We start from the raw sequence: 17,227 nt of genomic DNA, 5'->3' as shown, positions 1-17,227 counted from the left end.
AAACTCTTTTCTGGGGGATGGGAGAGAGTAAGATACACATAACAGAATTTACCATTTTGAACATTTCTAAGTGTACAATTCCGTAATATTAAGATTACTCACATTATTGTGCAGCCAATCTCAAGGATTTTCATTTTGCAAAACTGCCACTCTATATCCATTAAGCAACTCCCCTTTTCTCCTTCCCTGGCCCCACCATTCTACTTACTGTGAGTTTGACTACTGTTGAGAATCTGTAAGTGATCTCGTGCAGTATTCATCTTACTGTGACTGGCTCATTTCACTTAATGTCATCATAGTTTATTCATACTATAGCATGTGTAAGACTTTCTTTCCTTTTTAGGGCTGAGTAATATTCCATTATATGTATATACCACATTTTCTTTATCTACTCATCAGTCACTGAATATTTGGTTTGCATCTACCTTTTGGTTATTGTGAGTAATACTACTATGAACATGGATATTTTACATATCTCTTAGAGACTGTTCTCAGTTGTTTGGGGATCATAAAGTAATTCTGTATTTATTCTAGGAACTACCCGTTTCCCGTGGTGGCTATACCATATATTGCATTCCTACCAAAAGTGTGCAAGGATTCCAATTTTTGCACATCTTTGCCCACACTTGTTATTTTCTGCTTTGCTTTGTTACAGTAGCCAACCCTCATGGATGTAAGGTGATAACCCCATTGTGGTTTTGATTCGTATTTCTCTAATGATTAGTTATGGTGAATTCTTTAAGTCTTCTTTTGCCATATAGATTAGAACATAGGCAGGGCCGTTAGGGTATTCCTTGGTATTCTCTGACTCCTTTGGATGCAATATCTTAACTTTAGCCATCTTCAGTTCTCTGTTAAGAAACTTGGTTTGTTCATATACTCAAATGGGCATATGAAAAATTAGCATTACATATTATATACAGTAATACTATATAGAAACTAGCCTTCTGGAAACCGGCAAGTACATGAAAATCAGGACTCTGAGACTGGATGATAATGTAGACTCTATAAATCTGGTTAATGAACGTCTCTTTCTTTTAATAGCTTGACTGTAAGATTAGCAGAAACACATCAGAAGAATAAAATGGAAGATATTTTTTAGAGTACTATTCATCTTTTTTTAATCACAGAATTAAGAATCTGAAGAAAATAATTTTTGTCTTCAAAATGCATACACCTAAAAATATTCCATACACCCATTAAAAGCTCCTATTTTAGAGGCCCACCTAGTTAAAGAGCAACACCATCATGGCCAGAGTCCAATATTAGAGCACAGATGAAACTAAGACAGTAGACGTAAAAGGATATAAATAGGCACATACTTTTATTTTTTATTTATTTTTTTATTTTTTAATTTCTTTTTTTTTTTTTTTTTTAAGATTTTATTTATTTACTTGAGAGAGAGACAGTGAGAGAGAGCATGAACGAGGAGAAGGTCAGAGAGAGAAGCAGACTCCCCATGGAGCTGGGAGCCCGATGCGGGACTCGATCCCGGGACTCCAGGATCATGACCTGAGCCGAAGGCAGTCGTCCAACCAACTGAGCCACCCAGGCGTCCCGGCACATACTTTTAGATAGCCTTTGGTAGAGTTTACAGTTGTCTCACACATAACCCTGGAAAATAGTTGGGCCATATGATAGTTTACTTTTACACATAAAGAAACTAAAGCTCTTGTAGGTTACTGATCTGGCGTTAGCTCATAGTACAGAGCTGTGAGAAAATACGGATGGATGTTTTTGTTGTTTTGCTTATGTTGATTGTTATTCCTAGTCTGTTGCTCTTTTACAAATTCCAGTCATCATCTTTCTTAACCATGAAAAATATCACAGTAATGGGCATGCATATCATTATTCCAAATAATGGTTATATCATAGTTTTGGCTCTTTATAAGTTAAAATCTGTTTAAACTGAGAAGATGTAACAATCATTCTTTGTAAAATCTCTCATCACACTAGGACTACTAGAAGATAACTTTCTCAGTTTGTTAAAGGGCATCAACAAAAAAAGATACACCCTGACATCACTCTAATTGGTGACACTGTGACTATTTCATATTGAGGTTGGGAAGAGGGCAGCCTAACCTCATCCTTTATATTCCCCATTGTACCAGATGGCCCGGCCAGTGCAGTGAGACAATAGTAGAAATAAAAAGCATAGAGACTGGAAAGGAGTAAAAAAGTGGCTTTTATTCATGGATGATAACATGATTGTCAACCTAGAAAATCCTAACGAACCTACCAAAAAAAAAAAAAACCCAAAAACAAACAAAACCACCTACTAGAAATAACAGTGAGTTTAGCAAGAGTACAGAATAGTAGGCCAGTAATTTAAAAATCAAGTCTATCTTCTGTGTACCAGCAACACTTGGAAATTGAAATCTTAAAGTTTTATGTAATAAAGTATCCAAAAAATAAACAAGTTTAAACGAGCATGCAAGAGCTCTCTACCTAAAAACACAAAACTTTGCTCAGAAAAATTAAAAATGACTTTAATAATGAAGAAATACATCATGTTATGTACTATAAGACTCAATATTATGAAATGTCATTTCTCTCCAAATTGATCTGTATGTTCAGTGCAATCCCAGTCAGCATCCTGGAAGAATTTTTTGTAATAATTGACAGGCTGATTCTAAAATTACAAGGAAATATGAAAGTGTTAGATAAGCTGATTTTTTTTTTTTTTAATTTGTCAGAGAAAGGGCGCACACAGATAGCGGGAGCAGCAGACAGAGAAGCAGGCTCCCTGCTGAGCATGGATTCTCAATGCAGCACTCAGTCCCAGAACCCTGGGATCATGACTTGAGTGGAAGGGAGACGCTTAACCAACTGAGCCACTCAGGCATTCCACAATTAATTTTGAAAAAGGACAGACTTGGGGGATTTCACTATCTGAATTTAAAAATTGTTATTAAGCCACAGTATTTGAGATAATGTATTTTTGAAAGGATACACAAATACACAGTGGAATGCTAAGAGAATCCAGAAACAGACCCACATATATATTTATCATATGTGGGTGTATGATTTTCAACACAAATGCTAATATTTTTTAGTGGAGAAAGAGAAAATCTTTTAAACAAATGCTTCTGGATCAATTAGCTGTCCATATATTGGAAAATTCACCTTGACGCCCAGTTTTAGCCCATGGAAGAAAGACTAATTCTTTCTAAAGATAGATTTATCTATCTATCTATTTATTTATTTATTTGACAGACCGAGAGAGAGAGAGACACACACATACACACACACACACACAGAGAGAGGAAACACTAGCAGGGGAAGTGGGAGAGGGAGAAGCAGGCTTCCCGCTGAGCACGCAGCTCAGTTCAGGGTTCCATCCCAAGATCCCGGGATCGTGACCTGAGTCAAAGGCAGATGCCTAACGACTGAGCCACCCACTCGCCCCAGAAAGATTAATTTAAAACATAAATGTAAATATGAAAGCTGAAAAAAAGGAGAAAAATCTTAGTATGGGCAGAAGTTTCTTGGGAAGAACACAAAACAATTAGCCACACATTATATTACATATATTATTACATTAAATATTGAGAGGAATTAAGTATTAGATTTCATTACAAATTAGTTATTTCATATAACTTATTTTTATATATTTCATATATAATATGTATCATATATAATTATATTTTAGATTTAAATATTTTATTGTATGTAAACATTTTGTAAATAATATATATTCATTATATTACTATATATTTCATATATATATTATATGAAAAACTCAGTTAAAAGATAAAAATTTTCTGGACTGGTCAAAGACTCATTTCACAAAGGAAGCAATGATTGCAAGTAAACATATGAAACATACTCATTTGTTATTGGTGAAATGCCATTTAAAACTAAGTGAAATACCACTTGGGGATGTTGGAAGTTTCATAATGCTAAACATATATATTAGCCTTTTATGCCCTAGAAGTTCTACTGTTAGGTATTTACTCAAGTGAAATAAAACACATAGGGGCACCTGGGTGGCTCAGTGAGTTAAACCTCTGCCTTCAGCTCAGGTCATGATCTCAGGGTCCTGGGATCAAGCCCCGCATCGGGTTCTCTGCTCAGTGGGGAGCCTGCTTCCTCCTTGCTCTCTCTCTCTCTGCCTGCCTCTCCACCTACTTGAGATTGAAATAAATAATATCTTAAAAAAAAAGAAATAAAACACATATATTCATATGTATGTACATACATATACATATATTAGAGCCAAAGATGAAGACGATGTTTTTGACTGCAAAAAGGGACCTAATGGGTACATTCTACATCTTATATCTTGATTGTGGTGGTGGTTAAATAGGTGTATGTATCTGTCAAAATGCATCTAATTCTACTTAAAACACCTGCATATGTTATTGCATATAAATTGTAGCTCAAAGTTATTGAGAAAGGAAATAAGTATCAGACTGTCTCATTATGCTGAAAATAGCTTTCATTCCATATGTAATACACTGGGCTTATTTGAAAATTTTACATAAGACTATTTTATTCCCAAAGCCTGGAAAAATTAATTTTTAACTTTAAATAGAGAAGATAGCATAGATTAAAAAGAAAAAAAGAACCAGATATTTAAGTTTATAACTTAACAATAATTTGGACACCTAATTTGTTTTTTTTGGTTTTTTTGGTAAGAGATTTTTTTTAGCATAGCTAATGTTTCTCTTGAAGAACAATAACTTTATATGCTTTCAGTCTGAGTTCATAAAGTATACCAAAGAATCCTTACTCTAAATTGCCCTAAATTTTGTTGGACCTGCTTACTGTGATCATTAGTTGTGGGGCACTTGGTTGCACATAATTAGGCATGTGCCTAGGCATTCATTAGAAAGTCAGAGTCATACAGTTATTCTCTTCACTAACTGTGTACTTGATTTTCCAGGTTATGTTGTGTGGCATGCAGGAGGTTGACTTGGCAGATTGGCAGAGAAATACTGTGTATCGACATTATACAAGAAACAGCAAGCAAATCATTTGGTTTTGGCAGGTATTTGCTTTTATCTTTTTGAAACAAAGGATTCAAAGAAAATGTTTTTTCATGAGACAGTGGTTTAAAAAACAGTTCTTTTTTTTTTTTTAAAAGATTTGATTTATTTATTTGACAGAGATCACAAGTAGGCACAGAGGCAGGCAGAGAGAGAGAGAGGCAGGCAGAGAGAGAGCAAGGGGAGGAAGCAGGCTCCCCGCTGAGCAGAGAGCCCGATGCGGGACTCGATCCCAGGACTCTGAGATCATGACCTGAGCCGAAGGCAGTGGCCCAACCCACTGAGCCACCCAGGTGCCCCCCAAAACAGTTCATTTTTAAATTGAAACTGCCTTTGGACAGGGTTTCTAGTCTCTGAATTATAAATCAGAAGTTGAATATGTGAACATTTGTTAAAGGAATTTCCATCGCTTATTTTTTTTTCTCAGTTGGGATAATGAATGACAGAATCTTCTTTAAGTAGTAGTTCAATGGTAATACTTGTAGGTATAGCATATTTTTTCTAATAGTATCAAAGTATTCTATAAATTCTAGTTAATTGTGGAAGTACATGAGGAAGTACGTGGACTCCAGTGTTGGGCTTAAACTTACTGTTGGCCCTGAGATCAAGACTTGAGCTGAGATCAAAAGTGAGATGCTTAACCTTCTGAGTCACCCAGGCCTCCCAGTAGTATGTTTTTTTAATGAGAAAGTCAATGCAGTTACTTGAAGGCAGTAATACGCTAGGGAATTAGAATAATCTAGAGGATAATGCCCAAGAATTACTTCTTTTTTTCTTTCTCTCCCTTACTCCCTTTCTCTTTTGTTGGTATTTTAGCTTAAACTATAATAGGGTGGTCTCATCCATGTTTTGATGCTAATCTTGAAGTACACTTTATTAGATTTTGCATTTTGTGTGTTAAAGAATTTTAAAATCTCTAGGCTAGGGATGATATTCAGAAAAATCTGATAATTAAGACTCATTAGAGCAATTCAGTGACTGAACCTCAGGTTTATATATGCTAAACTTTCATTTTCAAGTGAAAACTAAGCCTGGGATTTTATTACTAGAGAAAGACTTTTCCAGAAGTGGAATCTTTTCGTAAGACACTTCTGCACATTTATCTTATAGATATACTTCAACATATGCAAAATGTCACATACTAGATAGAGTACTTTTTGTGCCATTAATGGTATAGTAACAGAGACTTCAAATATCTAAATGTCCACCGGGAGGGGACTGAGTAAATAAATTATAATATACCTGTTCTATAATTCTGTACCTTGTAATCATTCTTTTACTTTTTTTAATGCAAATTAACAAAAATATTGGAGAATGAGATGTTTCTATACAATTTAAAGGGAAAAGGTGTGTATATAATGTGCCATTATATATTCAAAGTATATGCTAGAATAGTTGACCCTTCAGGGTTTGAACTATGCCAGTGTACTTATATGTTGATTTTTTTTTTTTTTTTACAGCACAGTATTTTAAGTGTGTTTTCCTAAATGTGTTATTTATGTTAACAGCCAGGCTTCCCATCAACAATAGGCCATTAATTAAAATTTGGGGAGTCAAAAGTTGTATGTGAGTTTTCCGAAGATTGCAGCTGCACCCGAGGTCAGCTCCTCTAATCCCTGTGTTGTTCAAAGTCAGGTGAATACATTATCTCTGAAAAGGTAGAGAAAAAACTGGCCATGAGGCGTGAAAGGTGCTCTTGATGCTGTTTACCTTTTACTACCTTTGAATTCTGTACTGTGTACTATGTGTATCTGTTACCTGTTTTAAATAAACAAGGAGTGACTGGCTGGCTCAGTGGGTAGAGCATGTGACTCTTGATCTCAGGGTCATGAATTTAAGCCCCACACTGGGCATAGAGCTTGCAAAAAAAAATAATAAATGAATAAAAAATGAAAATTAGGAATAGATTCATTTTCAGGCCTAAAATACCTGCAATGCATCACATACAGAATGCATGCAGGTGTCAGGTGTCTACAATTTTCCTTTCTAGGCTCTTTACTAGCTTCTTCACTCCTTCATGTTCCCTGACTTTCCCTTTGGACATCTGTATGTGAACCTGAGGAGCTTGAGCTTAGGGTCATGTAAATCCAAGTGAATAGTTGCGTTTTCTAGATTGGGTTTGTTTTAGGAGAAGGGTTGGTTTATGCCAGATGTGGTAACAAGCTTTTTTTCTTAGTCTGGATGCAGTGTGTACCTCAGCACAGTTCTATACAGAAATGTTTTTGATCATCATTAGCACTTGTTGTCTTATCCTTAAATTATATTTTTACTTTTTGTAATTTTTATTTTTTAAGATACATTTCTACTCTCAGACTGGCCCGTAAATTCACTTGCCTTGTATTACAAGATACTCAAATTCAAATCTATATTCCACTACATTACACATTTATGTCACTCTTTGAAAAGATAGTAAATTTACCAAGTATTTTAACAAAATGCATCATTTAAGTTTCCAAGTACAAAGAATCCAGAGAATTGAGGAAATAGCATTTGGTGGGAGAAAAGGCCACAGACCATTGAGAATGGCAGTTGGGGAAGTGTTCGTTTTTGGTAACGAATTGGAGAGGAGGGTAGTTTGACTCAGGTCAGGATTAATGGTTAGAGCTCGATGAGACTGGAGTTCACATGTTCTGCCACTTACTAGCAGTTTGAGAAAGACAAAGTTTTATCTCTTGAGGCCTCTGTTAGCTTATTTATACAGTAGGGATGCTAATGATCTATCTCCAAATATTACTGGAAGTGCTAAACACACAAAAAGCATAGGTACAGAGCTGGACAGGAGCCCCAAATAGGTGGTAAGCTATAATATGATAGCTGATCAACATCTGTTACCTTTTAGTGGTATAACCTTTTGAACCTCCCATTTTCCTCTCCATAAGATGAATGTAAAACTAATAGTAGTGGACAACCAGTGCTATACTTGTGAGGATTAACTCAAGATTCATAGTGTACTTAACATATACCTAACCTTAATAAATTCTCGAAGAAATTTAAGACTAATTTAAGGGTCTACTATTTTAAGTACTAGAAATAATTTAGTATTTATATTAAAGTAAGTTTGATTTTGTTACACAGTTTGTGAAGGAGACAGACAATGAAGTAAGGATGCGACTATTACAGTTTGTCACTGGAACCTGCCGTTTACCTCTAGGAGGATTTGCTGAGCTCATGGGTAAATGCAGTTTTATTGTAGTTTCTCTGTAGATAATTTTGTGATAATAATGGCTTTAGACTTACAATAGACTTGAAGTTAAGGATATGTATCTCTGCTTTCTATAGAGTATCTACCAGAAGAAAGACTACTTAATGGTTAATATCAACTACATTTATAAGACAAAAATGGAAGATGCTTACCTAGTCTGGTTGGCCATTGCTTTGCTTCTTAGGGTGATTGTGAAGGGAGCAAAATTCTTTAGAGCTACTTCTCTTTCCCCTGATTTCTTATTGCTGGATTTCTGCAGCATTAAGAAGCTTCTCTAGACAGAAGTGATTTACATTGTATTCTGTATTAGTCATAGGATTATGTGACATATTGTGTTATATACTTGTTGTCAAAACCAAAAACTTTAAAGAACCAGATAAACTTGTCTTATTTTCCTGGTTTAGGAAGTAATGGGCCTCAAAAATTTTGCATTGAAAAAGTTGGCAAAGACACCTGGTTACCAAGAAGCCACACATGGTAAGTTCATGAATCCTAAATAGGAAGGCAAAGGCCACAGAAACTTTTTTTTTTTTTTAAATATGTAAGACCCTGTTTAAGTTACTACTCATTAAAGTAGCTAGAATTTCAGTTTTTAGAATAGACTAATATGGGATTCTTTAACTTCGGAATGATTTCTACTTGGTTACTATAGTAAGATAAGTATCCATTGATGAAACAAGTACTCAGAATAACTACTATGTATAAAATAAGACTGAATAAAGTGCCTTTTATGAAGTCTGTACTCCACTGGGGGAAGGGAACACAGATGACAAGTCAGCTATTTGAATACTAAGAAGGTCCTTCAAAGGAAATAAAAAGAACTAGAGGGAACCTCCTAGATTGGGTGGTCAGGGAGAGTTCTCAGAAAGGATAATGCTTGAGTCTGATAAATAACTTGCCGCAGGAATAAACAGGAAAAGTGCATTCCAAAGACCTTGGAGTAAGAAATCATTTTTCAAGGAAATGAAAGATGACTGGTGTGAATGGCAGTCAGTGAGGGGAGGTAGGGATAAAAATTCAGAAGCGTAGGCAGCGGTTAAATTATGTAGAGCTTTATAGGCTATTATAAGGAACTTAGATTTCACTCCAGGGGCAATTAGAAGCCTTTGAAGAGGCTTAAATAGCAACTAATGAGATTAAGGAAAAATCACTCTGGCAACAGAGGAGGGAGGAATTAGATTCAAGACTGAAGTCAGGGAGATAGGTTGACAGAACGGTTAGAATCATCCAGGCAAAAGATGATGATAGCTTTAGGAGATACATGGTTCTTTCAGGAGGTCAGAACTATTTTCATACTAAGCAGTTACTTGCCTTTTTATTGTTTAACACTTGAACTTAACAGGTACAAAAGCAACAGTGGGTAAAAATGCTGGTGCCTCCGCAAAAATCAAGACAGTGGCACCAAAATGCTGTCTCTGTTCTTGAACACTGCACATTGCACACACTGCACACAAACTGCGATTTAAAGCAAGGGGTTAGGGGGAGCCAGGTACTTTCATGATTGTTCTTCTGAAGCAGTAAAAAAAAAAAAAATTAAATCTTGATGCTTGAGTATGTATCTTTTTAATATACTGTAAGACGTAAGACAGAATGGGAAGCCTGCATAAAGCACTTCTACACCTGAGAATTGTGGTTGTCTGGAGGGGAAAGATCGTAGCAGCTGAGTTGAAAGCTGAACCAGCTTGCTGTTTTGGTGGTTTTTAAAGATTTTATTTATTTATGTGACAGAGATAGCACAAGTAGGCAGAGCAGCAGGGGGAGGGAGAAGTAGGCGCTCCGCTGAACAGGGAGCCCTACTTGGGTCTTGATCACAGGGCCTTGGTATCATGACCTGAGCCGAAGGCAGGTTCTTAACCAACTGAGCCACCCAGGTGCCCCCAGCTTGCTTTTTTAATGGAATGCTGTTTTTGCCAAAACTGTTTACTTGGCAGACATTTTCTTGAAAAATAATGAAGTAATAAGCTTATCACTTTAAAGAAAACAAGACAGCATTTGTTGGCAATAATGAAAGCTGAAGTTTTGGGTAAAAAATTAAAATTTGGGAAAACTTGGGGCACCTGGGTGGCTCAGCGGGTTAAAGCCTCTGCCTTCAGCTCAGGTCGTGATCCCAGAGTCCTGGGATCGAGCCCCACATCGGGCTCTCTGCTCAGCGGGGAGCCTGCTTCCTCCTCTCTCTCTCTCTGCCCGCCTCTCTGCCTGCTTGTGATCTCTGTCTATCAAATAAATAAATAAAATCTTTAAAAAAAAATTTGGGGAGGGGCGCCTGGGTGGCTCAGTGGGTTAAAGCCTCTGCCTTCTGCTCAGGTCATGATCTCAGGGTCCTGGGATCGAGTCCCACATCGGGCTCTCTGCTCAGCGGGGAGCCTGCTTCCTCCTCTCTCTCTGCCTGCCTCTCTGCCTACCTGTGATCTCTGTCTGTAAAATAAATAAAATCTTTTAAAAAAAAATTGGGGGAAAACTTAAAGATATCAACCACCATGAGCTTGAAAGCTTCTCAAAACTTTTCTGATGAGATTGGTGGTATTTAACCAATGTTTTTTTTTTTTTAATTACATAATTAACTGTGTCAACATTTGGAAATACTTTATAACTTGGTGAACTCTTCTTTCCAAATGACTGGTGCATGAATTTAAAAAATCACGCATGGGTAAAAGATGTATTCAGAGTATAAGATAACCATTGGGTTTTATGGAAGTAGGTAGAAAAAGTTCTTTGATAGGATTTCAGAACTCTATTATGTGTTACCTTGTCAAATTAATACAGTGTCTAAGAATAATAGCCACAATTACCTGAAAAAAATTACTGGAGTACATCTTTATTTTCTAACTGCATATCTATGTGGGACAAAATTTCATATACAATGCAACAAAATAAATGCACACATAAAGTGTGAAAAGGGATCATGACAACAACAACGAAAAATTGAGAACAGCCTAGATTAAACTGGTAAATCCAATAAGAGAAACTGTTGAGGCAGGGGTGAGGTCCTTAACCAAAGGAGATAGTTGTTCAAGAAAGATGAAAAGAATTGGGATGCTTAGTATAAGCTAAGGAATTGGACTTTGATAAATATCAAACAGGAACACTTACGTTGTTGTAATAGGAGAGGAAGAAAAGTTTGATACCACTGTTGGTTTCTTTTTTCTCAAAGTGTAAGATGAGGTCACTGGCTAAGAATGAAGAAAGAAAAACTTTTGAAGAGAAAGAGAGAGCTGTCAGATTTATTAGCAAAATACAACTAAAAATGCTGCACAACATTGGACTGCCTACTTGGAACTTTATAAAGTGGCACCATCTGTCTAGTTGTAGGATTCTCCCCTCCAGTAACTTTCAGCTGTTAAGGTCCCAGGAATGAAAAACTAGAAGGCTGAATTCATATGGTTTTGGGAGTTTTGATTAGTAAGTTCAAAAGAGGGACAGACAGATTTAAAAGTATTTGCAAGGTACTGGTTATAAGGCGGGCCTGTGGATTAAGTAGGAAGTAAGGATAGAAGAGTCTGAAGACAGGCTAGGACAGTGAGAAAGTAACGGGCAAGTAGGTTGCCATTTTAAATGAAGGAAGCTGTAAAGACAGAACAGAGTTTTTAATTAGACATTTCCTTTAATTAGAAATTTCCTTTACAAGGTTCAGGGTGTTATCTTGAAGTTAGTAACAAATAGAGGAACAGGTCACTGAAGATGAGAACTGGAAGGCCATGCGTGGCTATTGCATACCATCCAAGAGAATGAAAGGAGACATGAACCATGTGCCAAAGCTTTCAGTGAATGAAAGGAATATGACCAAGAAATTAACAGGGTAGCAAAAGGTTCAGAAAGAAGGTTGCATAGCTAGATTGTGTGTGCCTCAGAGGAGAAAAGTTTTGTTGAGTGGCTGCAGAAATGTTATGTTTCAGACTAGCTGGATTTTTAGTTAAGGCAAGAGAGGAGTTACTCAGACTGTAGAAAACTGCAAATCATAAAGCAGAAGTTTAGAAGGATGGAATATCTGAGTGGAGGACAGGGAAGAGGTGGGAATTTCATTCAGATGGGTGGAATGCTGTTGATGATCCAGAGATACTCGAGTTTTTAGTAGTGACTAAGGTAAGCAGTGCTACAGTCTATGGTGAAAAGTAGTCTTGATAATTCTCAGATGGAGTTCTGCTGTCACCTCCAATGCTTTGCTGCTTATTGAGGTGGTTGACTTGCAGAGTAGTGGTTCCATTAGACTATATAGTGATACAGCAAACCAACAGGGTACTGTTTCCTTAATCCATTAATCCACTGGAAAGGTATTAGTGGCTTCCCTTTTTATAGACAAAGTAAAAATAGCAAATTTGACTCAAAGCTGGAACGAAAAGCTAAACTGAAACTTAAAACAGTATTCTGATAGCCTCATAGTAAGTACTCAATAAAAGATGAATAGATTTTAGTCTGTCTCCATCCTGTCGCTGATGTCTTAAAACAGAACCCTGTTTTGGATGTTTTCAAGTAATCTACTTTCTTATGTAGTTCAGTTCAACATTTACTAAATGGATCAATGTTGGGAGAGTAGGGAAGATGGCCCCTCAACGGGTTTTAGAACCTACTGTAAGAAACCAGTCAGTCATCATACAGAGTAAAGTAAGTGCCAAAATAGAAATAAAAAGAATTTATGGAAAGGATAATTCTTGGAAGGAAGTTGTAACATTTGGACTGATTCTTAGTGAGAAAAGGTATCCACATTATGAAAGAGCTGTAGAACATGTCATAAGACAGTCATAACACATAAGAAGTATGTGTTATGCTTGGAGAACATTAAATAAGTGGTAGGGGACTGTACCAAACAGCATGGCAGGCTTCCTTCCTCCATACCTTCAATCCATAGGAATTAGAAGCAGCAAAGTTTTTTTTGTTTGTTTGTTTGTTTTTTTAAACACAAGTTCACTGCACGAACTTGTGTGTCATTCTGGTGCAGGAACCATGCTAACCTGGTGTTTTAAAAGTGTATGTGCTGCCAAAGAGAGCACAGCAAAGGTTTTTTTAAACTGCCATGTCTTTTGAAGAAAGTATTTCTGGCCATGGTAGAAGGCTAGAGATTCAGTAGAAAGAATGAGTTTGACCAGGCTTTATGTGATTGAAAGAATGACAGAATTTGACAAGGCTTTATGTGAAAGATTTAAGAACTAGAAAGTGACAGATTCTTAGTCTAGGACTCTCTACTGAAAGATATTTTGTTGACCTCTGCCATCATTGTACCTGGAAGCATGAAGCGGGGGAGGGGAGAAAGTACATGGTCTGCTTAATTGCTACCATTTAATTTTCTCATACAAAGAGAATAAAGTAGTCTGAGAAGAACACCATTTTATTTGGCTGCCTTGTTTCAAAAGGCTCTCATCAGGTGTTCTGACTCTTACAGAGGAGTTGGGGCTGATGGGGTGGTAGGAGGAAACCTGGATAACCTAAAACTTTCTATATGAGAAAATGAAAATAGAGAAAGATTGTAACTACACTAGAGCTATTTCACTAGACACTTAAGAGTGGGAATTGGACCCCCTACCCCTACCCTGTCAACCCAAATCCAGTTGAGCTCAGCACAGGGAATTCTTTGAGTCTAGCAGGACTGAAAAGACCAAAGTTGGTATTTATTGGTACTCTATTACTACACTAGCTCCCAGAAAAATAACTAATAGATTCTTAATAACTGGTAAGTGAATGAAAGAAATGGACTCTCTTAAAAACCCAAGAGAAGTTAGGGGGACTTGTGAATTTGTAATTCCAGTGTTCTCTGGGAATTGTTAAAATATTTTTGAGTGCGTCTTCATTTTAGTAGCTTGCCATAAGAAATCTGTATATGTTAATATTAAATAATATAGTAGTATATTTTTAGAATACTTCCAGCAAAATTTTTGTATCTTCCTCTATCCATTTAGTTTTTTAAATGTGCTTTAAGAAATATTGTATTAGAAATCCTTCTCGAGTTTGTTTTATTGAAAACACATCTGTTTTTGTTTTTGTTCAGTTTTAATCGCTTGGATCTACCACCATATAAGAGTTATGAACAACTAAAGGAAAAACTTCTTTTTGCAATAGAAGAGACAGAGGGATTTGGACAAGAATGAATGTGGCTTCTTGTCTTGGAGGAGCTCTTGCATTTAAATACCCCAGCCAAGAAAAATTGCACAGATAGTGTATATATAAGCTGTTCATTCTGTACAGTGAATTTTCTGAACCTCTCAAAGTATAAATGTTTTTCGTTCTTCCACAGAAATATGCAAAACAGTTCATCCTTTTCTACTTTATTTATTGTTCCCTTGAAGTGACTGACCAGGAAAAAGATCATCCTTAAATTTTGAAGCAAGCAAGAGACTTTATTAAAAATAAGTATATATCTATATAAGCATTTAAGATAGTGGCTCTAGTTTTATAGAGCTCCAAGTATATTAAACATGACAGCCGTTCATTCAAAAAATAATCTGGATTTGCTTTACCTTGTTTCTAGTATCCAGAAGAAAAAGTACAAATTGCTTCATGATCTTCTCCCTTATATAACACCTTTTGAGGGTGTTTAGTTGCATGGCTGTTCAGGAAGGTATTAAGGGCTTAGGCCAAATCTTACTTTGAGTATGTTAAAAAATGCTGCTGGCTTTTCTGAAGGACAGGCATTTGAACCTGTCAGCTCATTTTAAATAAATACAATAGTTGAAAATTTTCCCTCTTTGCTACATCACTAATACAGTCAAAGTAATGAATGAAACCATAATGTACATGTAAGTCATACACTATATCTGATGCCATTTAGTTTATTCTAGAAATTGGAAAGAATTCATTAAGCAGCAAAGAGGTTTGTTTACATGTAACTTTGGGATGCTAGGTATTTGTGGAGTTAAAAAGAATCAGGTACTTAAGTACTTTCGTTTTTAAATCTGTGATGTTCTTTAAATTTAACTCATAATAAATTGATGCAGTTTGATACTTAGGAACATATAATAAGGTAATGTGAACATTTTTGCTTTTGTGTTCAGAGTTTTGGTTTTATAAAACCAGATGGACTGAAGAGTTGTATAAGCATTTGAACACGCAAATGAAAACTATTTTCTATTAGTGTTCATATATCCTCATTCCTCTTAAATTCATGAAAATTTTATGATCTGAATTATATAGGCATATTAAAGACTCTTTTGGTCCCCACCCCCCTTTTTACATAGATCATTATTTTTGTCCTAATAACTTTTTAATTTTTCATTATCAAGGGCATTTGCTGAACTACAAAGATGTATAACAAATTAAAATCTGATGCGAATGATATTAATGCTATTTTAGCAAACTGGGCTTCCTTATTAACAAAAATTGCAATTTCCATTTGTATCATTTCAATATGCAGTGTAAATTTCAGGAAGTTAAAAATTTTTTTATAACCACAAACTGACATCTTACAAATGTTATCTGTAACATATTTAACTGCTACGTACATATGGAAAATACTAGTATACAATTTAATTTCCCTAAACAGTTTTTGTTTTGCCAAAATTTTATTTTTCTACATACTAGATTGTGTTCTGCACTTCTATTCAAAGTTCATAGTAAAGACGAAATAAAGGCAGTGATCCACTATGTTGAATAGACTCCTTTCCCAAATCCTCATCTGACACTGGGCTACCTTGAAGCATAAAGCATTAAAAACAAATACTAATGTATATGACATTATGTGATAGAGGATGACCAGTCTTCAAAGCGGCTACTTAAATTTTACCATAGAAAGCACAACTGCTCAATGAATCTTGCATGATATGACAGAAGTTATTGATGAACATCATTCAGTGGAGGTGAGAATGTGAGAATACCATTTACCAGATTTAATTGAAGACAGGAGGTTTTCAGGGTGCTGGTCCCCCCCATGCCCTCACTTCAGGTAAGAAATTACTGTGTACCAGTTGAGGCTACACCAAACTCCCAGAGACCAAACCAGCTTTCTGAAGAAGGCTCTTTTGGAGAATTCAGAGCATTCCACCTTTCAAACTCCATAGAAAAGCAAGCGTACTGGCAGGATTTTATTATATCTTAATTCATACACTCAAGGGGCGGTGAGAGAAAACCAAGCATGTGGGTTGCCTCTCACCTTCTCTCCTCTTTTCCCATCCTTGTCCTGTGCTGGGCTAGATAGGCTCACTATGCCTGAAATGAAGAAACAGGCAAAGAATGAGGCTCAGAGACAGATTCATATTGTTATTTCTTTCAGGGACACTCAGCACCACCACCACCAAACTGAGCCCAGTGAATGGGTAAGAGGCACAACATAATTTCTGATTCCATCAATCAGATTAGTTGTCTGTCTTCCTAGGAAAGGAGCTCTAAGTGGCAGTTAAAGCTCAAAGAGTTAATAAACCTTTTAACCTCACAGCCTTCAGTTAATCACCTGCCTCCTATTTTTTTAAAACTAGATGGCATGGTTATGTGTCAAAATACTACTAGGCAGTACTAGTTCTATTAAAAATGACCCTGACTGATGTTCATCTGGACTGGGAAATCTACTTGATAATAAACCATACCTTTGGATTTGCCAGAGGAAATAACTGCATGTCCTTCTGAGGTCCCTGAGCTGTGACCTGTTCTTGGAGCTGTGTGAATGCTCTGTTACACAGACTGCTGCTATAAGCTCATCTTCTAAAATGTTAAGGAGTCCTGACATTGACTTGCTGGTTCAGCTGTGGTTCCTATCTTAAGCCCTCTGAGTAAGACTAGTAAGGACTTTGAGTATTTGTTGAACCCTGGTGGATGATATTGCAGAAGTCAAAAATCATCTACATTTAAATATGTAGATGAGAGAACAAAGGTTGTCATGTAAATACTCCCAGTTTATTCTTAATCTTTTGAACTTAAAAGTCAAACTTAAGATAAATGGTCTCAAGGAAAAAGCCCAGACCATATCAGAGAAGCCTTCTACATTAAGGAGGCTCTTTTTTACTGACTTGTTTACTCCTCAAAGGATAAGACAGTTGACTATTCCCAGGGCAGTGCAGTGGGTCAGAACAAGGCATTCTTTAAAAGTTCATGGCCCTTGGCAAAGTTATCTACCACT

The 17,227-nt window shown here is 36.3% G+C and overlaps 1 protein-coding gene and 1 long non-coding RNA gene across 5 annotated transcripts in view; one reads left to right on the top strand and one right to left on the bottom strand.

Moving 5' to 3' along the window:
- WWP1 (WW domain containing E3 ubiquitin protein ligase 1) overlaps positions 1-15,762 on the top strand; it is a 114,044-nt gene extending 98,282 nt beyond the window's left edge. For all 4 annotated transcript variants that reach the window (XM_045063147.1, XM_045063146.1, XM_045063145.1 and 1 more), the window contains 4 exons: positions 4,889-4,993; positions 8,067-8,163; positions 8,598-8,670; positions 14,171-15,762. In XM_045063147.1, coding sequence (XP_044919082.1) covers positions 4,889-4,993; positions 8,067-8,163; positions 8,598-8,670; positions 14,171-14,270 — 375 coding nt within the window. In that variant the 3' untranslated portion in view covers positions 14,271-15,762. The remainder of the gene's footprint in view (positions 1-4,888; positions 4,994-8,066; positions 8,164-8,597; positions 8,671-14,170) is intronic.
- On the bottom strand, positions 1,436-14,171 carry LOC123387183. Its single transcript, XR_006601501.1, has 3 exons — positions 11,284-14,171; positions 8,346-8,467; positions 1,436-1,614 (listed from the first exon to the last, which is right to left on the bottom strand). It is a non-coding gene; the product is annotated as an uncharacterized LOC123387183 (long non-coding RNA).
- Positions 15,763-17,227: the final 1,465 nt, after the last annotated feature.

Source organism: Mustela putorius, unplaced genomic scaffold, assembly GCF_011764305.1.
Source record: "Mustela putorius furo isolate JIRA1106 unplaced genomic scaffold, ASM1176430v1.1 tig00003846_pilon_pilon_pilon, whole genome shotgun sequence".
Lineage (NCBI taxonomy): Eukaryota > Metazoa > Chordata > Mammalia > Carnivora > Mustelidae > Mustela > Mustela putorius.
Note: the sequence above shows the minus strand (reverse complement) of the source record. Positions and strands in the feature narration are given on the sequence as shown.